Source organism: Paramormyrops kingsleyae, chromosome 4 (assembly GCF_048594095.1).
Source record: "Paramormyrops kingsleyae isolate MSU_618 chromosome 4, PKINGS_0.4, whole genome shotgun sequence".
Taxonomy (NCBI): Eukaryota; Metazoa; Chordata; class Actinopteri; order Osteoglossiformes; family Mormyridae; genus Paramormyrops; species Paramormyrops kingsleyae.
The window spans coordinates 39881987-39895736 of NC_132800.1; the positions used below are offsets into that span (position 1 = coordinate 39881987).

Consider the following 13750-nt stretch of genomic DNA (forward strand, 5'->3'; position numbering starts at 1 on the left):
TTTAATTCTTTTGGAAGGGCATCTTCTCATATCTTGAAAAATTAGACCAAAAATTCCAGCGGGGGGGGGGGGGGGGGGGGGGGGTGACGGGCGGTGGTGGGGTGTTAACCTTCTCGATGTGGGAGTATCTTTTTAAATATGGGAATAACCTTTTTAAGGTAAGAATAACCATTTCAATGTGGGCACATCCTTTTTAAGGTGGGACTAACCTTTTCAATGTGGGAGTATCCTTTTTTAAGGTGGTCAACACTCCAAAGTGCTTCATATCTTAAATACGGCTTTATATGTGCAATCTGAAATCCATTCGGCGAGAGAAGACTGGTTCCAATCCCACTCACATCATATGCTTAAATACTCTTGAACAGAAAGTCACACAGGACAGGAATACCACCACGAAAGAAACAGGAGGACACACTCCTCTGGTTTATTTAGTTAAGATCAAGATTCCAATGAAGGAACAGGACAAAGGGAAATTCACTGGCTGCAAAGGAAAGCATCACAAATATGTACAGTCCTTCTGGCTTTTAAAGGGATCCCATGATGTGCTCAGATATAACCTATAAACCCAAATGAAGAAGCATTTACACCATCGTCTGTGGTACTAGACAGGTAAGCAAATTTGGGAGGAAAAGGTGGATTATCTTATCTTTAAAGAAGAGGTTAAATGCAACCCTACAAAAAAATAACAACCTGTGATGTTTAACGTATACATTCCTGAAGGACAGCTCTGAGATTCAGCTGTCATTAACATAAAAACTAACATTCAGCACTCATAATTGTAGCTCAGATTGCAACCTTATGTACTGCAAGGCTGCACAATCCAGATCTGGTTTTGGCGGTCCACTGTTGGGCTTAATTGTAGCTGATCTTTCAATTTATTAGCCTCAATCAAGCTATTTAAATTAATTAGTCCAAATGATTATATAGGGCTCATTACATGATGATTTTCAGTTGTACGTTCTTTTATAGTCAAGAAATAAGTAACTAAAGGCTTCATTAATTCAAACTAAATTTAACCCAAATTAATTCTGTTAATGGCAGACTAAAGGGAACATGGGGCATTTTATTAGCACAAATGCAAGCACTCTCTTCAGTTAATGGAGTACAAATAATTAATTTTATGGAGCAACAATTAAAACACAAAGCTTTTAGATCATTTGAGTTACATGAATTCAGCTGCACAAGATTCGAAATGACCATGATTTCTCAAATGAAGCAGGTTATCCGTGCGTTTCCACGTTGCAGTCGACAGCTGGATCATTAAGCTGGGACAGAGGTCAGCAAGCGCGCAGAGTCATGAGGCCCAGCATTGGAGAATGCCAGGATTTCACCCAGAACAAGAGCCTACGCACTAGCAAAGGCCATGCAAGATCCCCTCTCTCTCAAACAAATGATACAAATTGTGTCCTTAATGGTTGTCTTACATATTCAAAGAGACTTATTTCTGTATCTGTAAGTTTTTTTTAATGATTATTAGCCTGTCCTAGACTTAGAAATGAAGTACAATTAAATAAAAAGGCTAATGTTAAATATGAAAAGAACTGTCATATTTCAAAAGCGATTCAATTGAATTTTCCTCAAAATGGACCAAGTACAATTTCATCTATCCAAATGACATTAACTTTTAAAAAATAATTTCTTATGGTGTATATTATAAAATTGCCACAATTTAAAACATAAACCATTTGGCATATAATCTTGAATCATATATTAATTTACCTCCCAAACTCAATGTTATTTCACAATAAATAGGTCTGACTCCATAAGTACAATTAAATTATATATTATAACATTTATACAAAATAGAATGCAATGAAACTAGACAGCACAACAAACTCTGGCATCTCAAAGTTCAACTTCAGTAGACAGTCTTGTACAATTAAATTAACAGCAGTACAGTTTTACCTGTTGGGTCTCGAATACAGATAGCACCTTGATGACTGGGCAGTGAGTCTGACCACTGCAAACTGACACCTTGTGTTTAGTGATTGTCACTTCTGAAGTCCTGTGTGGGTATAAAAAGGGTAGCAGAATAGGAACGGGGCTCTATATAAGAAATGGGAGTCTTCTGAAGGAAGCCTCAGGTAGTTGTTGGGTCCAATCCCTGTGGCACTGCAGACTGGATCAGGTTCGGTTTCACGTGCTGGCGTCGTGACCCCCGGACTGAGCCTCCTCCGCGTGCTTGAACATCAGGATGGAATTGTAGATCTTGAGAGCCGGGCCCAGCTTCACGCTCATGATCTTCACGATGTCACGCTGCGTAAGTAGCAGAAAGGCTTTGCCGTCTATCTGCTGTAAAAAAGACCATGGATCACAATCAAGCCTGGATCTCAACTCTCATATACTACGGTAACGCTTTACATAAACTGCATTATGCATTCATAGAACATTCAGTGTACCTTCATAATGCATTCATAGAACATTCATAAGCAGCATGCAAGTATACCTTAACATCCTAACATACCTTAACAGCTTAAAAATACATTATTAACAAACCTTATCATTACACGATTATAGTGTTTGTTACTATCGTATAATGTTTGTCATTAATGTATAATACAGTTGGTATATATATTAGGATGTTAAAGTATATTTACATGCTTCATATGAATGTCCTACAAATGCATTATAAAGTCATTATGAAGGTGAAGTTAATGAAAAGTGTCACCTATACTACAAAGCATCTACTTATCTGACCTGACCTTACACCCTCCATGACAAGCCTGGAACACAGAGGACACCCCGGGGGGGGGGGGGTGATGGTCCATCACAGGGCACACAATCATATGCTTACTGCCTGGAATTATGCCAAATATACTAAACAAATGAAATATATTGTATCTCGATAGTGTGTCATTCATTAATGCTTTCATCTGTTGCCTAATCTTTCTTTCTATAGTGAGGCTAAATTAACCTAAAAAATCTTATGACACGAATGGCCCACATTAGGCCAGTTACAGCTGGTAACATCCGGTAACATTAATGCTAGAGGGGTCTGCGGGAGAATCCTGTCGAGGTATAAATCCACCTTTTCGGAAATGTCCTCGAGCTGCGGATAAAGGCGCTATCCCCCCCCCCATTCCCCTCCCCCTCCCTTCCCCACAGTCCACTGCTGACACATGCAAAAGCACACAGCAGAAAAGACTGGGCTTTACCAGCTGTACTTAATGAGGGTCTGCATTCGGAAGATAGGGGAGAGTTAAAACTCGTTAGCTCACCTAAAGGGGAGATCTCCCACAGCCTTACTACGGTGCGTGCTTACCTCGTCTTGGAACTGCTTAGACGGTTCCTCGCACCCTGGGAGTGAGTGGATGAAGTTGGCCACCTATGGGCGCACACACACACACACACACACACACACACACACAGATTAGATATCCATTGCCGCTTTACCACTGGCATAGAGGAACCAAGCCTTACCACGAAGAGCGACTAGTTACAGTGCGGTTCCGGCTCACTTCAGTTTTCCACTGCAGAAGGGCCAGCTCGGTAAAGGTGTCGCTCGGTTTGGAGAGCGACAATGACGTAAAACGGCTTATTTACTCTTCACACGATGCACATCATGATTACTTATTATTCTTTTTATACTGTGTGTTAATTTCCGTGCGAGATCTGTGAGAATCGCCATCTTATGCTAGCATCAAACACCAGTGGCATTTGCTTGCGTAAACTTGCATTACGATTCCATTCCGTTCAGCTGTTCTAGAGCAGTTTTTTAAGTAGGTGGTTGATAATTTTCAAGTTCAGATTTATTGGGAATGCATTGATACACTGCAATGTGCTTTACTACAAATAATAACTAGGACCATGTCAGCGCGGGTATGGCTTGGGTACAACTCACATACTTTATAAAATTGAGTTTTCCTCTGTGGGGACTAAAAACATGTTCCCACAATATAAAAAAAAAAAAAAAAGATTTTTTAATCACATTGTGGGGTAATCTGGTCCCCATAATGTAATAATTACAAAAACGCATACACACACATACACACACACACATACAGAGAGACAGACAGACAGACAGACACACACACACACACACACACACACAGACAGAACAAAACATACGCACACACACAAGCCCGTGCGCACACACGCAGACACACCGATAAAAGCCAACAGCCCTTTCACTTCACTGCCTGGCCCGAGGGACAGCCAAGCACTTATGGTTCCGATCTGCCATCTGTGCAAGCTTGGGTCCAAACAGAACCACCGTAACCCCGAAAAACAGCATCTGCCTCCAAATTTTAAGCAAAGCTTTGGAACCAGCATAATATTAAGCTACAGAAAATATCAAAGAATGAGAATCCCCATATGGCTCCTAAGTCAGTCTCGCTTACGTCCTGAGTCACCTACAGCCTGTTTCCTAATTCATCACCTTCATAGTAACAAAAAAAAAATTAACTGCTCAACACAAGAAATAACCCTCATCTGTCATTCCAAGAATCAGCCCGCAAAGAAAACGGGCCCATTAGGAGCCTTTGTGCCCTCATGTACAATGCGGTTGCTCCTGACAGCTGACATGCTGACTGGGTGTTACCGGGATACTGGGCCGAGACATGGAGCCCAGTGCAGTCCCCTGCATTTGGACTCCAGAGGACCCTGAGCGAGGGGGGATTCTAACCATGTGTGTATGTGTGGAGAGGCACTCGGTTGAGATACCAGCAATGACAGGTGGAGAGTGTAAAATGTGTTACAGCAGTGTTTCCCAATCCGGTCCTCAGGGACCCACAGACAGTCAACAATTTTGCTCCCCCGGGAGCTGGGAGGGAGCAAAAACATGGACTGACTGTGGGTCCCCGAGGACCAGATTGGGAAACACCATGTTAGAAGATCAGGAGGTGAGACTGATCTGCTCGCATTTATGGAATGGGGATAAGGAGAGGCGAGACTCCTGCCGTTACCCACGTGGAGGAACTTATCCGGGCACCTGCTGGAATGTGGACGGGAAGGTAACAGGGTGGGGAAGCATCTGGCGATAGGAGCCCAGGAAGCCAGGACTCCCAACCTCATAGCGGCAGGAAGTAGCTTAAGCAGGAAAACACCCAGATCCTATCGGCAGCCATGGTAGAGACAGACTCCCAAGGGACCCCATGATCAAGATGGAAAGCCACCAACCGAGAGGCCAGTGTCCCTGTCACAAGGGCAGGTCATCCCAAGGAGACCCCGGGTGTGACAGCCACAGACGTAACCTTTGCATTGATCAGAACCACCTGTAATCACTGCTTGCTGTTTATTTAGCAGACACTCTCCGGGTTCTGCCACCAACACAGACTCAAAACAAAGCAAAAGAACAGGAAATCAAAAAGAACTTCGGAAAACACAAGAAAGGCTAAATGAATCGGACTTCACGACCGGCAGTAACTATACGATGGGCTGACTGCCGAACATCCCTGAAGCTAATGCCACAGTGCAGATGTGATTACAGTCTATACACTCAAGCCAATTGCAGATTCACATTTACATATAGAGCAGCGTTTCCCAATCCGGTCCTCGGAGAGCTACAGTCGGTCCATGTTTTTGCTCCCTCCGAGCTCCCTGCCAGACAGGAGCCAGGACGGAGCAAAAATGAGGACTCTCTGTGGGTCCCATAGAACTGGATTGGGAAACACTGATATAGAGTTACAAGATACCTTACAGTAGCCCTCATAAAGTTTGAGTAAGCATGACCCTTTGAGACAGAATGGACAGCGGAGGCTGGGCACTTGGATCCAGAGGCACGACGGCCCAGAGTATGTCATTATCTCCCTGCATTCTGTGCTTCGCTGAGGCACGGCCGGCCGGGTGTCTACTGCTTATCGTTATATATGAGTGATGTGGCAAAGACATGAGCTCCAACAAGGTCCTCTTCTCCTTCCCAGCAGGCCACTGGGTCGCATGTTCCTGCACGGAGCTCAGTCATCACCAGGAGGTCTCAGTGTGACCCTAAGGCCGTCAGGCCAGGGCACCGTCAGTGAGGATATTTCTTAATTACAGAATCTGTAATCTCATCTAGCTGGAAACATTATCCAAAACGGGGTGACTGACACACAGACACACAAGAAGCGCATCATTCTAAGGCATTAATAGCATGATTATTAATAACTGTCCCTCACATGCCAAGCGGCCACCGTCATTCAGCGGGAGACGAAGGACTCCTTAAGGCTTGGCCGCGGGCAGTGCTGCAGTAACCGCTACAAACCGCCGCCCGTTTACCGTGGCAGGCTCCTCTGCTGCGACGTGCTAAACGCCAGTCGGCCACGCCTCGTAGCTTCCATGCATTATTCATCCTGGACCCAGCATGCAATGCTGGGTAATTACAGGATCCTGCCGCCAGGACAGCATGGGCATGATGACCCCCACCCCCTACCCCCGACCAATACAGGATAAAAGGAGGGCCATGGACATACGCACCTCACACACTCCGGAACAAGGCGGTTCATCCGTACAAGATCACCAACTCTGCATGAATCGGCAGGGCCGACCCACATGAAACGAAGCCTTACTGATGTAGGTACCTTACTAAATGAATTACAAAAATGTCCCCCTTGCACATCAATACAGTTATATCCTGTCTAATCTGCACATCCCGTAAGAAGTCAAAAAATGCCTTCTCTTCAGTCCTTGGCAAAATTTGCTAGATGAGCAGATTTTCGCTTCATGTTGGAATCGGAATCCCCACCACTTCTCACCTTTCGCTGACAATGCGGACGTTAAGCGAACACGGCCTCCATCCTGATGTGTGGGCGGAGCCACACGCATCTGCGGAATGACTCAGGGACTTTGTCCTTGACCGTCCAACTGTCACCCAGCGCAGAGGGGACTAGCCAAGTACGACATCCGCGTGAGCCCCCACCCAACCTACACGGAGCGACTCGACGCCCACAGGTGGCGAGAAAGAGTGAAAGTGTCAGTGACTGGACTCATTTAATTTCCCAGGCAGTGAAGGACCCTCCTTCAGATGCCACTTTACTGCTGTCAATTTCTCCGAAAACCCAATTAAACATGAGTGTACACAGAGCTTGGGGCGATGAAAAATAATAAACGAGGATTGGGGGGGTGCTTAATTATTCAAATGTGTACCACATACTGTATGTACCATCTAAAATGGAACGCCAGGGCACTGAAGATATAAAGCCTCACTTACCAGCATAGCGCCACCTGCCTGTGGTTATACATAGCTGCAGCCACCAGCTACTAGTCGGCATTTGTGTATCAGTTACTAAAAAATAACAATGTTTACTGGGCTCGAGATTCCAGCTGATGACTATGCTTGACCCGCGCTGCCTTGTCAGGCATCATCGCTTTTGCAATTTACGACATGCACCTCTGTTAACTGCAGGCTAATTTACTGCTTTTTTAAGCTTGCCTGCTCTTCCGTCAGGCTCCCTTAAGGTTGAATTATGGCTCACAGTTTGAGTGCACGGCTCTGGGGGGCCCTGAGCTGCCTTGAGGCCCATTCGTGGGTTTATATACTCTCTCAGCAGGGAGATAATGCCTTCATATGTAACCACCCCCCCTCCCTTCCCAGAGGTGGCAGATCGGCGTGACCTTGCAGGAAGCTCACCGGTGCGACCATCATAGTCCGCATCTTCAGCGGCAGACCTGATGGACCCCTGACGCAAACCGCACACAGTGATGGGTTTAATGGTGACAGACGGTGCTGAGTTAATCACTTAGGAGCACCATGCCCCCCCCCCCCCCCCATACATCACTGGCCACTGTTAAGGCCACGAACCGCGTCCTGGGAAAAAGCACAGCCGCTGGTGCCGTCCTGCGGTCAGAGCAGCCCCAGCCCGTCCGCCGCAGGGCCCCTTACCGCCGACACTGAGAATTAGCAGCACTTGCACTTCCTTCCAGGAACGGATCGAGACCGTCAGGAGAGGAAAAGGTCCGGAAGCCGACGGAGCACAACAAGCTATTTACAGCCAAACCCATGGGATGGCTGATCCGTTCCCAGAAACCACGGCAACGCTCGAATGGCTATTTTTAGACCAAAACACAGCACTCTGAGAATCTCCCTTTATCTCTGGGACTTCAGCATTACACAATATCTGAATAAATTATTTTGTTTGCCATAAATAAATTGGTAACACTTTACGTAAAGCAGCCATGTATAATGCATTATATAGATGCCTTCATAATGCATTATAGTGCATTCATAAAGCATTATAAACATGGCTATAACTTTATAAGAAGGCATAACACATTATAGTCATGTTTATTATGCATTATGAATGCTTTATAAAGCTCTCATCTATAATACACTATACCTTTGCAATGCAATACAAAACATCCTTAATTCTTATACTGACCATTATAATTCATTATGATGCCATTTTGCCGGTGTGTATGCAGATCCCTGTATAAAATGGAAGAATCCACAAAGACACTGCGCAAGGGGGGGATGGGTGGGTAGTATACTTACCTCATCCACAGTCCAGAGGGCCACACGGCTAGCCGGCACGCCCACCACCCCCGGCAGCAGCTTGCAGTGCTGCTCCCAGCACAGGGGCAGCTCACGGCTGGGGTGGGCCGTCATGGCCGACAGGAAGATGGACTGGTGCAGGGTCTGCTGCATGCCGTCCACGCCGCACTCTGCGAGGACCAAGCACAGAACACGGCAGTGAGGCTCCTGACCCTGAGCTGGCCACCAGGACCAGCCAACAGACAAAACCGACGCGACTGGGCACAAGTAAAATGAGTAAGGCAGTAAAAGAAACAGTTAGGCTGAATAACAACTTCAGGAAATGTTTGTAAACATACAGTGCTCTTCATCTACCTGTAATGGGCAAAATTTTACCCCAATTATTCCCAGAACCTTCCAACAGCTGGTCATTAAATCAGGGGAACCAGAATACAGAAGCCTTAACATTAAGTGGAGGGAGCCACCTCTGATCAGGCATCACTGATTATTTAGGTCAGGTCTTTAGGGAGATGGTGTTGTGCTCATAATGTGAAAAAGTACAATTATCACCCAGCAAAGAGCCCAAAAGCAGAGCGAGCAAGAGGATGGTCCCTTGAGGTCTTTACACGCTTCCAGAGACACTTTCTCACGAGCACCTGGCAGGAGAAAATCCCACTGAAGTCCTGACTGGCGAACATGCAATTCTCTATTTATGCGCAAACAAGCCAAGGCGAGCCTGGACTGGAAGGTAACTATGGCGATAGTCTCTCTGGGTGCCAGGATGTGTCCGCGACGCAGGTGCTGTGGAAACCGGGCACATCTATCAGTGGGAAAGGGTTATATTAGACATAAGTTATTTATCATTATTATTAATTTTCTTGAGAAATGAGACGTTCCAGAAAATAATCACCCCCTCCACCCCCCCAGAGCCACATATACGCATCTCACGCAAAATGTTACCGTCGAGTGGCCCAGACTGTGAAACAGGGGCACTGGGACAGGAAGATGCCAAGGTCGGGGGGGTAGGATGGGACACAGCTGGTCGCTCCTTTCGGATGGGGAGTTGGGAGTGCCAAAACATGTCTCCAAGGAAACCACATGAAGACACCATTCATTGGGAAACAGGGAGACGGGATGGGCGGACTGGGAGACGAAAGGGTTGATGCAGAGCCTGCCATCATGCTTCATCCTGCAAGCGGATGCTTAACGGACACCCGGAGAACCAGTTTTAAAGAAAAATCCTCATATTAATGCCCCTACAGTAGGCAAAGTCCTACAGCTGCAAGCTCTCTGAATGGGCTCTTTGAACGGCCCCTTTGCCATCCCAGATGTCAAAACAATTAAAATCTGGCTCCTTCTGACGCTGTCAGCCGCGTGACTGAGTCCTAATATCCTTAATGAAATCCAGCTAATGACAAGCTGCGGCGAATTCAGCAATCTGCTCCTCTGAAATCGCACGGTTTCCCAAACCTCTTCACATTTTCTGCTCTACTCAAATAGTGTCTAATCCAGAAATGAATTCTTTTCCATTAATTCCTGCCACCTGTGGCATAATTATCAACGGTTTCATGCGGTTATTAAATTCTTATCAAGGCTTAAATGCCTAAGCACCACCTGAAGTAGAGAAGATGAAGTATCGATTAACAGAGAAGCACTTGCCTCTTCAAACAATAACAGACCCTGTACGCGCTGGACAAACAGGACAGGAAGGGCTTTCGAGTGACGAGGGTCCTGCATTTCCCTGCACATGAGAGTGACCCCCAGGCACATATTATGGGGAAGGTGGCCATCTATCCATCCATATCCATTTACTCCATCTCAAGTACTGGACATTTCAGTTCCAGAAACTACAAATCCAGACCAGGATTTTGTTTCTACCAACCCATTGAGCATAAAGAGTCACAGTCACAGAAATTGATTGGTAGACACAAAATATTGGTCTGGATTTGTAGCTTCTGGAACTGAAATGCCCAACACGGTCTCTGTCCTAAGCTGCAGCTGTATTTGGCGTAATGTGAGCGCTAACGGTACCATACAGTGAATAGGAGCATGTGGAGAAACACGGAGGAACAGACAGATCCAACAGCTCCATGACTAGGAGGCTTGAACAAAGAGGAAAGGAGTTAAAAATACCGCTTTACACACCAGCCAGCAGAGACCAGCGCCGCAGTTTTTAGAAAGACACCATCCTTATCCAGGAGGTACGTTAAAAATACATGACACACTATAACCGTTTCCCAGTCGAGAGCGAAGACACGCAGCCAGAGCCCACGGAGCACCTCGAGAAAGACGAGGCAATGCTGCGCCGCACCGCAGGAAATGCGACAAACTGGTGAAGGAATGAGGTTTCGTTTGCATGAGCGGGACGAGACAAAACAGACGGATGGAAAGAATGCATGAAAAATTCACAAAAGACAAAAGTGATAAAAGAGTCATCGGCCGGCTTAACTTAATCTGCAAAGGATTTTTTTTTTTTTTTAAACAAATACTTTAAATGAGCCGCAGAAGGTTATTACTGTTGACCCCTAACCTACGTCAGCAAGCAGTTTAAAAAAAAATTTTTAAAAATCGAATGAAATTAAATAAAATGACACTTGCCCATACTACTTTATTTAGTGTCACATTCTGTTTTTCAAAATATTTCATTGATTTTATGTTCTATGTACTTTTTAAGTCTGATTGCACTACGTTTCCTCCATTCGCACACTGTGTACCGTGCCTTTGTCCCTTATCCGTTTGTCAGTATATGTATGTTCATCTCTGCACTACATTCTTGCTGCTGTAAGCACGGGAATGCTCCCCCTGGGATCAATGAAGTTAACTGTAATCTTACTGTAAATTTACCACTACAGCATACATATACCAACCGGTTATGTTGCTTCTCGTCTTCTCTCACATATGTGCACATCCACCTGGGGGGTGGGGCGGGGGGCGGGTGCTCCCATCTCTTACACGCTAAGGCAGGTTGTTCTATTATTAATAGGGAGCGTATGTTTTTACCTCAGTGCTCTGTCTAACCACGCTCCCCCTGTGCTAATAACAGAGAGTCTCGGTGTTCTTCGCTAATTATAGAGAGCCCACTGGGTTCTGTTAAGGCAGAATGTTCAATGTGAAGAGCTACTTAAAAGACGGGGCTGTGAGGGCTTTGCCAGACACGGGGTCCTCCTCTCGCAGGAATGTGCCTCGTTGGTTGCGGTGCATCATGGGAGATGAGTGGCTTTGTGCCCTCGGAGCTTCTGCTCAGGGTTTGAACTGAACCCCTGCACCCCCAACCTGTTCGGTGCCCTGAGCAGGTAGAGAGCAGGTCACCTTTCGGCCAATGCATTAATAAGGAGTAAGGTCACCCATCCAGAAAGGCTTCAGTCCTTCGAAAGCTTCCAGTCAAATCCAGACCTGAGTGTAGTGAGACACTGGACCACTCTGAGCTTCATATGTCTCGCCTTTGTAGCCGAGTTTGCAATCACACTTCAGCTACTACACACTTAAAGTCCATCACTTCCTCTTTTGTCTCCTCCCTGTATTTATATTCTATGCAAGTCAATAATTCACGCTCTGTTGACCAAAGCAATAATATTACAATCCCATTAAGTGAATGGTCCCTTGTAGAGATGGTGCTTGTCTGGCCAGTCCTGTCTGCAGCTTGAGGAGCTTCTGCTCCATTCCCATCAGCTCTGGTGGGCTCCGGTGCTCGTTGGCACTCTGTGAGCCTCTGTGTATCCCTCTCTTCTCCTGCCCTCTCAAATGGCAGGAAAAGCAGAAGAACCACATGGATAAACCAGGCTATAAGTCAGCATGAGGAGAACGCATATCCAAAGACAGCGGGATCTGCTGTTAGACTCAACTCTCCAAGTAAACCCAGATATGACCAGAGGTGGAGATTTCTGGTCCAGAGTACAAATCCAGGCCAATATTTTGTTTTAACCAACCAGTTGAGTACTCTGTGACTGTGACTCTTTATACTCAACTGATTGGTTGAAATAAAATCTTGGTCTGGATCTGTACTCTCTGGACCTGGAATCTCCACCTCTGGATATGACTGACCAAGGTCTTTGAGTCTGGAAAGCTATCTTTGATGCAGCTGAAGTGCACAGATCCACGTCACTTAGAAAACCGCAAAATACTGATGAAATGCATTAATCGTGGTTTTTTTCCAGATGCAGAGGTTTTCCTGTCACACCGCAGCTCCCCCATCATCTACCTAAGGGTGTCTGAAAACCACTTTCCATCGGAATGAAATTTTAATCATCCGGCTTGGTGTTAATGTGTTCTGAGCGTTTCTTGCGTCCTGCAGGAGGGGTGGGCGGCTGGCTGCCTTCGGGGCCTCGAGTACAGAGCACTGGCACGTTGGACCTGCCCGTGTGACCTTAGCTGTCCGCTGAGCTCCACAGCAGGCGACCCCGTCGATGCTAACATGCTGTATCTCGGGGCTCGTAGGTACCAGAGTGAAGCAGAAGTGTCACACGTTGTAAGTGTATGAATCACCTAGCAAGGCTAAAATTGGTGCGGCTTGTGGCTCAGTGGGTTACGACACTGCGTCTGTGACATATATTTTGTTTAAGTATTTGTTTACGCATTTCACTGCACACTGTACCGAGTATAACTATATTTTGGACAAATAAAACTCGATCGGAAGGTTGCCGGTTCAGATCCCAGAGTAATTTCATCGCTGGGGCCCTTGAGCAAGGGTCCCAAATCCCAATCTGCACCAGGGACTGGCTGACCCTGTTTTCAACTATACATCTCTTTGGATGAAAGCATCTGCTAAATAAACTGGAAGTTCTAAGATCAAAAGCATCAGTTGCCCCAGATCCCCTAAGTTTTCCTAAGAAAGAGCTAACAGAGCGAGCAGGAAGGCAGGGGTAAAAACCAGCATCCACGGTACGGAGCGTTACAGCCTGGTGCAGGATAAAAATCATACGAGGGCAGCGGCTGCTAATTCAGACCTGAAGATGAAAAGGCAATTATCTCCGAGACGGAGGAGCAACACCATGCCGGGCTTCTGCTTATATAAAATGCATCACACGTCACCCGGATCCTGCCAGACCAAGGATAATATGGGGAATGGGGACGCGCAAAGGAAATGCTGACTGCAGCCGCAGACTGGCTCTTGCGGGGGGGGGGGGGGGGGGGGGGCGTTGACCGCTTCTGAAGCCCCTTACAAATGCAGGCTTATGAGAAGGACCTGAGGGGAGCAGGAGGCGTCCTCACAGGGGCCTGTCTGAAAAGGCAATTAATTATTCAGCCTAAACAAAATGACTGTTCATCATGAAGAAAAAAGAAAAGGAAGGGGCATCTCAGCAGAAAGGTCAGCTTGTGACATTCAGACGCCCGGCTGCTCTGATTGGTCAGGGGGCAGCGTGTGAC

General features: G+C 46.3%; 1 protein-coding gene across 8 annotated transcripts in view; it reads right to left on the reverse strand.

Moving 5' to 3' along the window:
- Positions 1 to 385: 385 nt before the first annotated feature.
- The window catches only part of LOC111849745 (lethal(3)malignant brain tumor-like protein 4), a 51939-nt gene continuing 38574 nt past the window's right edge, over positions 386 to 13750 (reverse strand). For 7 of the 8 annotated variants that reach the window (XM_023822901.2, XM_023822899.2, XM_023822893.2 and 4 more), the window contains exons 18-20: positions 8408 to 8577; positions 3263 to 3325; positions 386 to 2292 (exon numbers count right to left, since the gene is read on the reverse strand). In XM_023822901.2, the coding sequence (XP_023678669.1) occupies positions 2137 to 2292; positions 3263 to 3325; positions 8408 to 8577 (389 nt within the window). In that variant the 3' untranslated portion in view covers positions 386 to 2136. The remainder of the gene's footprint in view (positions 2293 to 3262; positions 3326 to 8407; positions 8578 to 13750) is intronic. The other variant, XM_023822897.2, reaches the window with a different exon arrangement.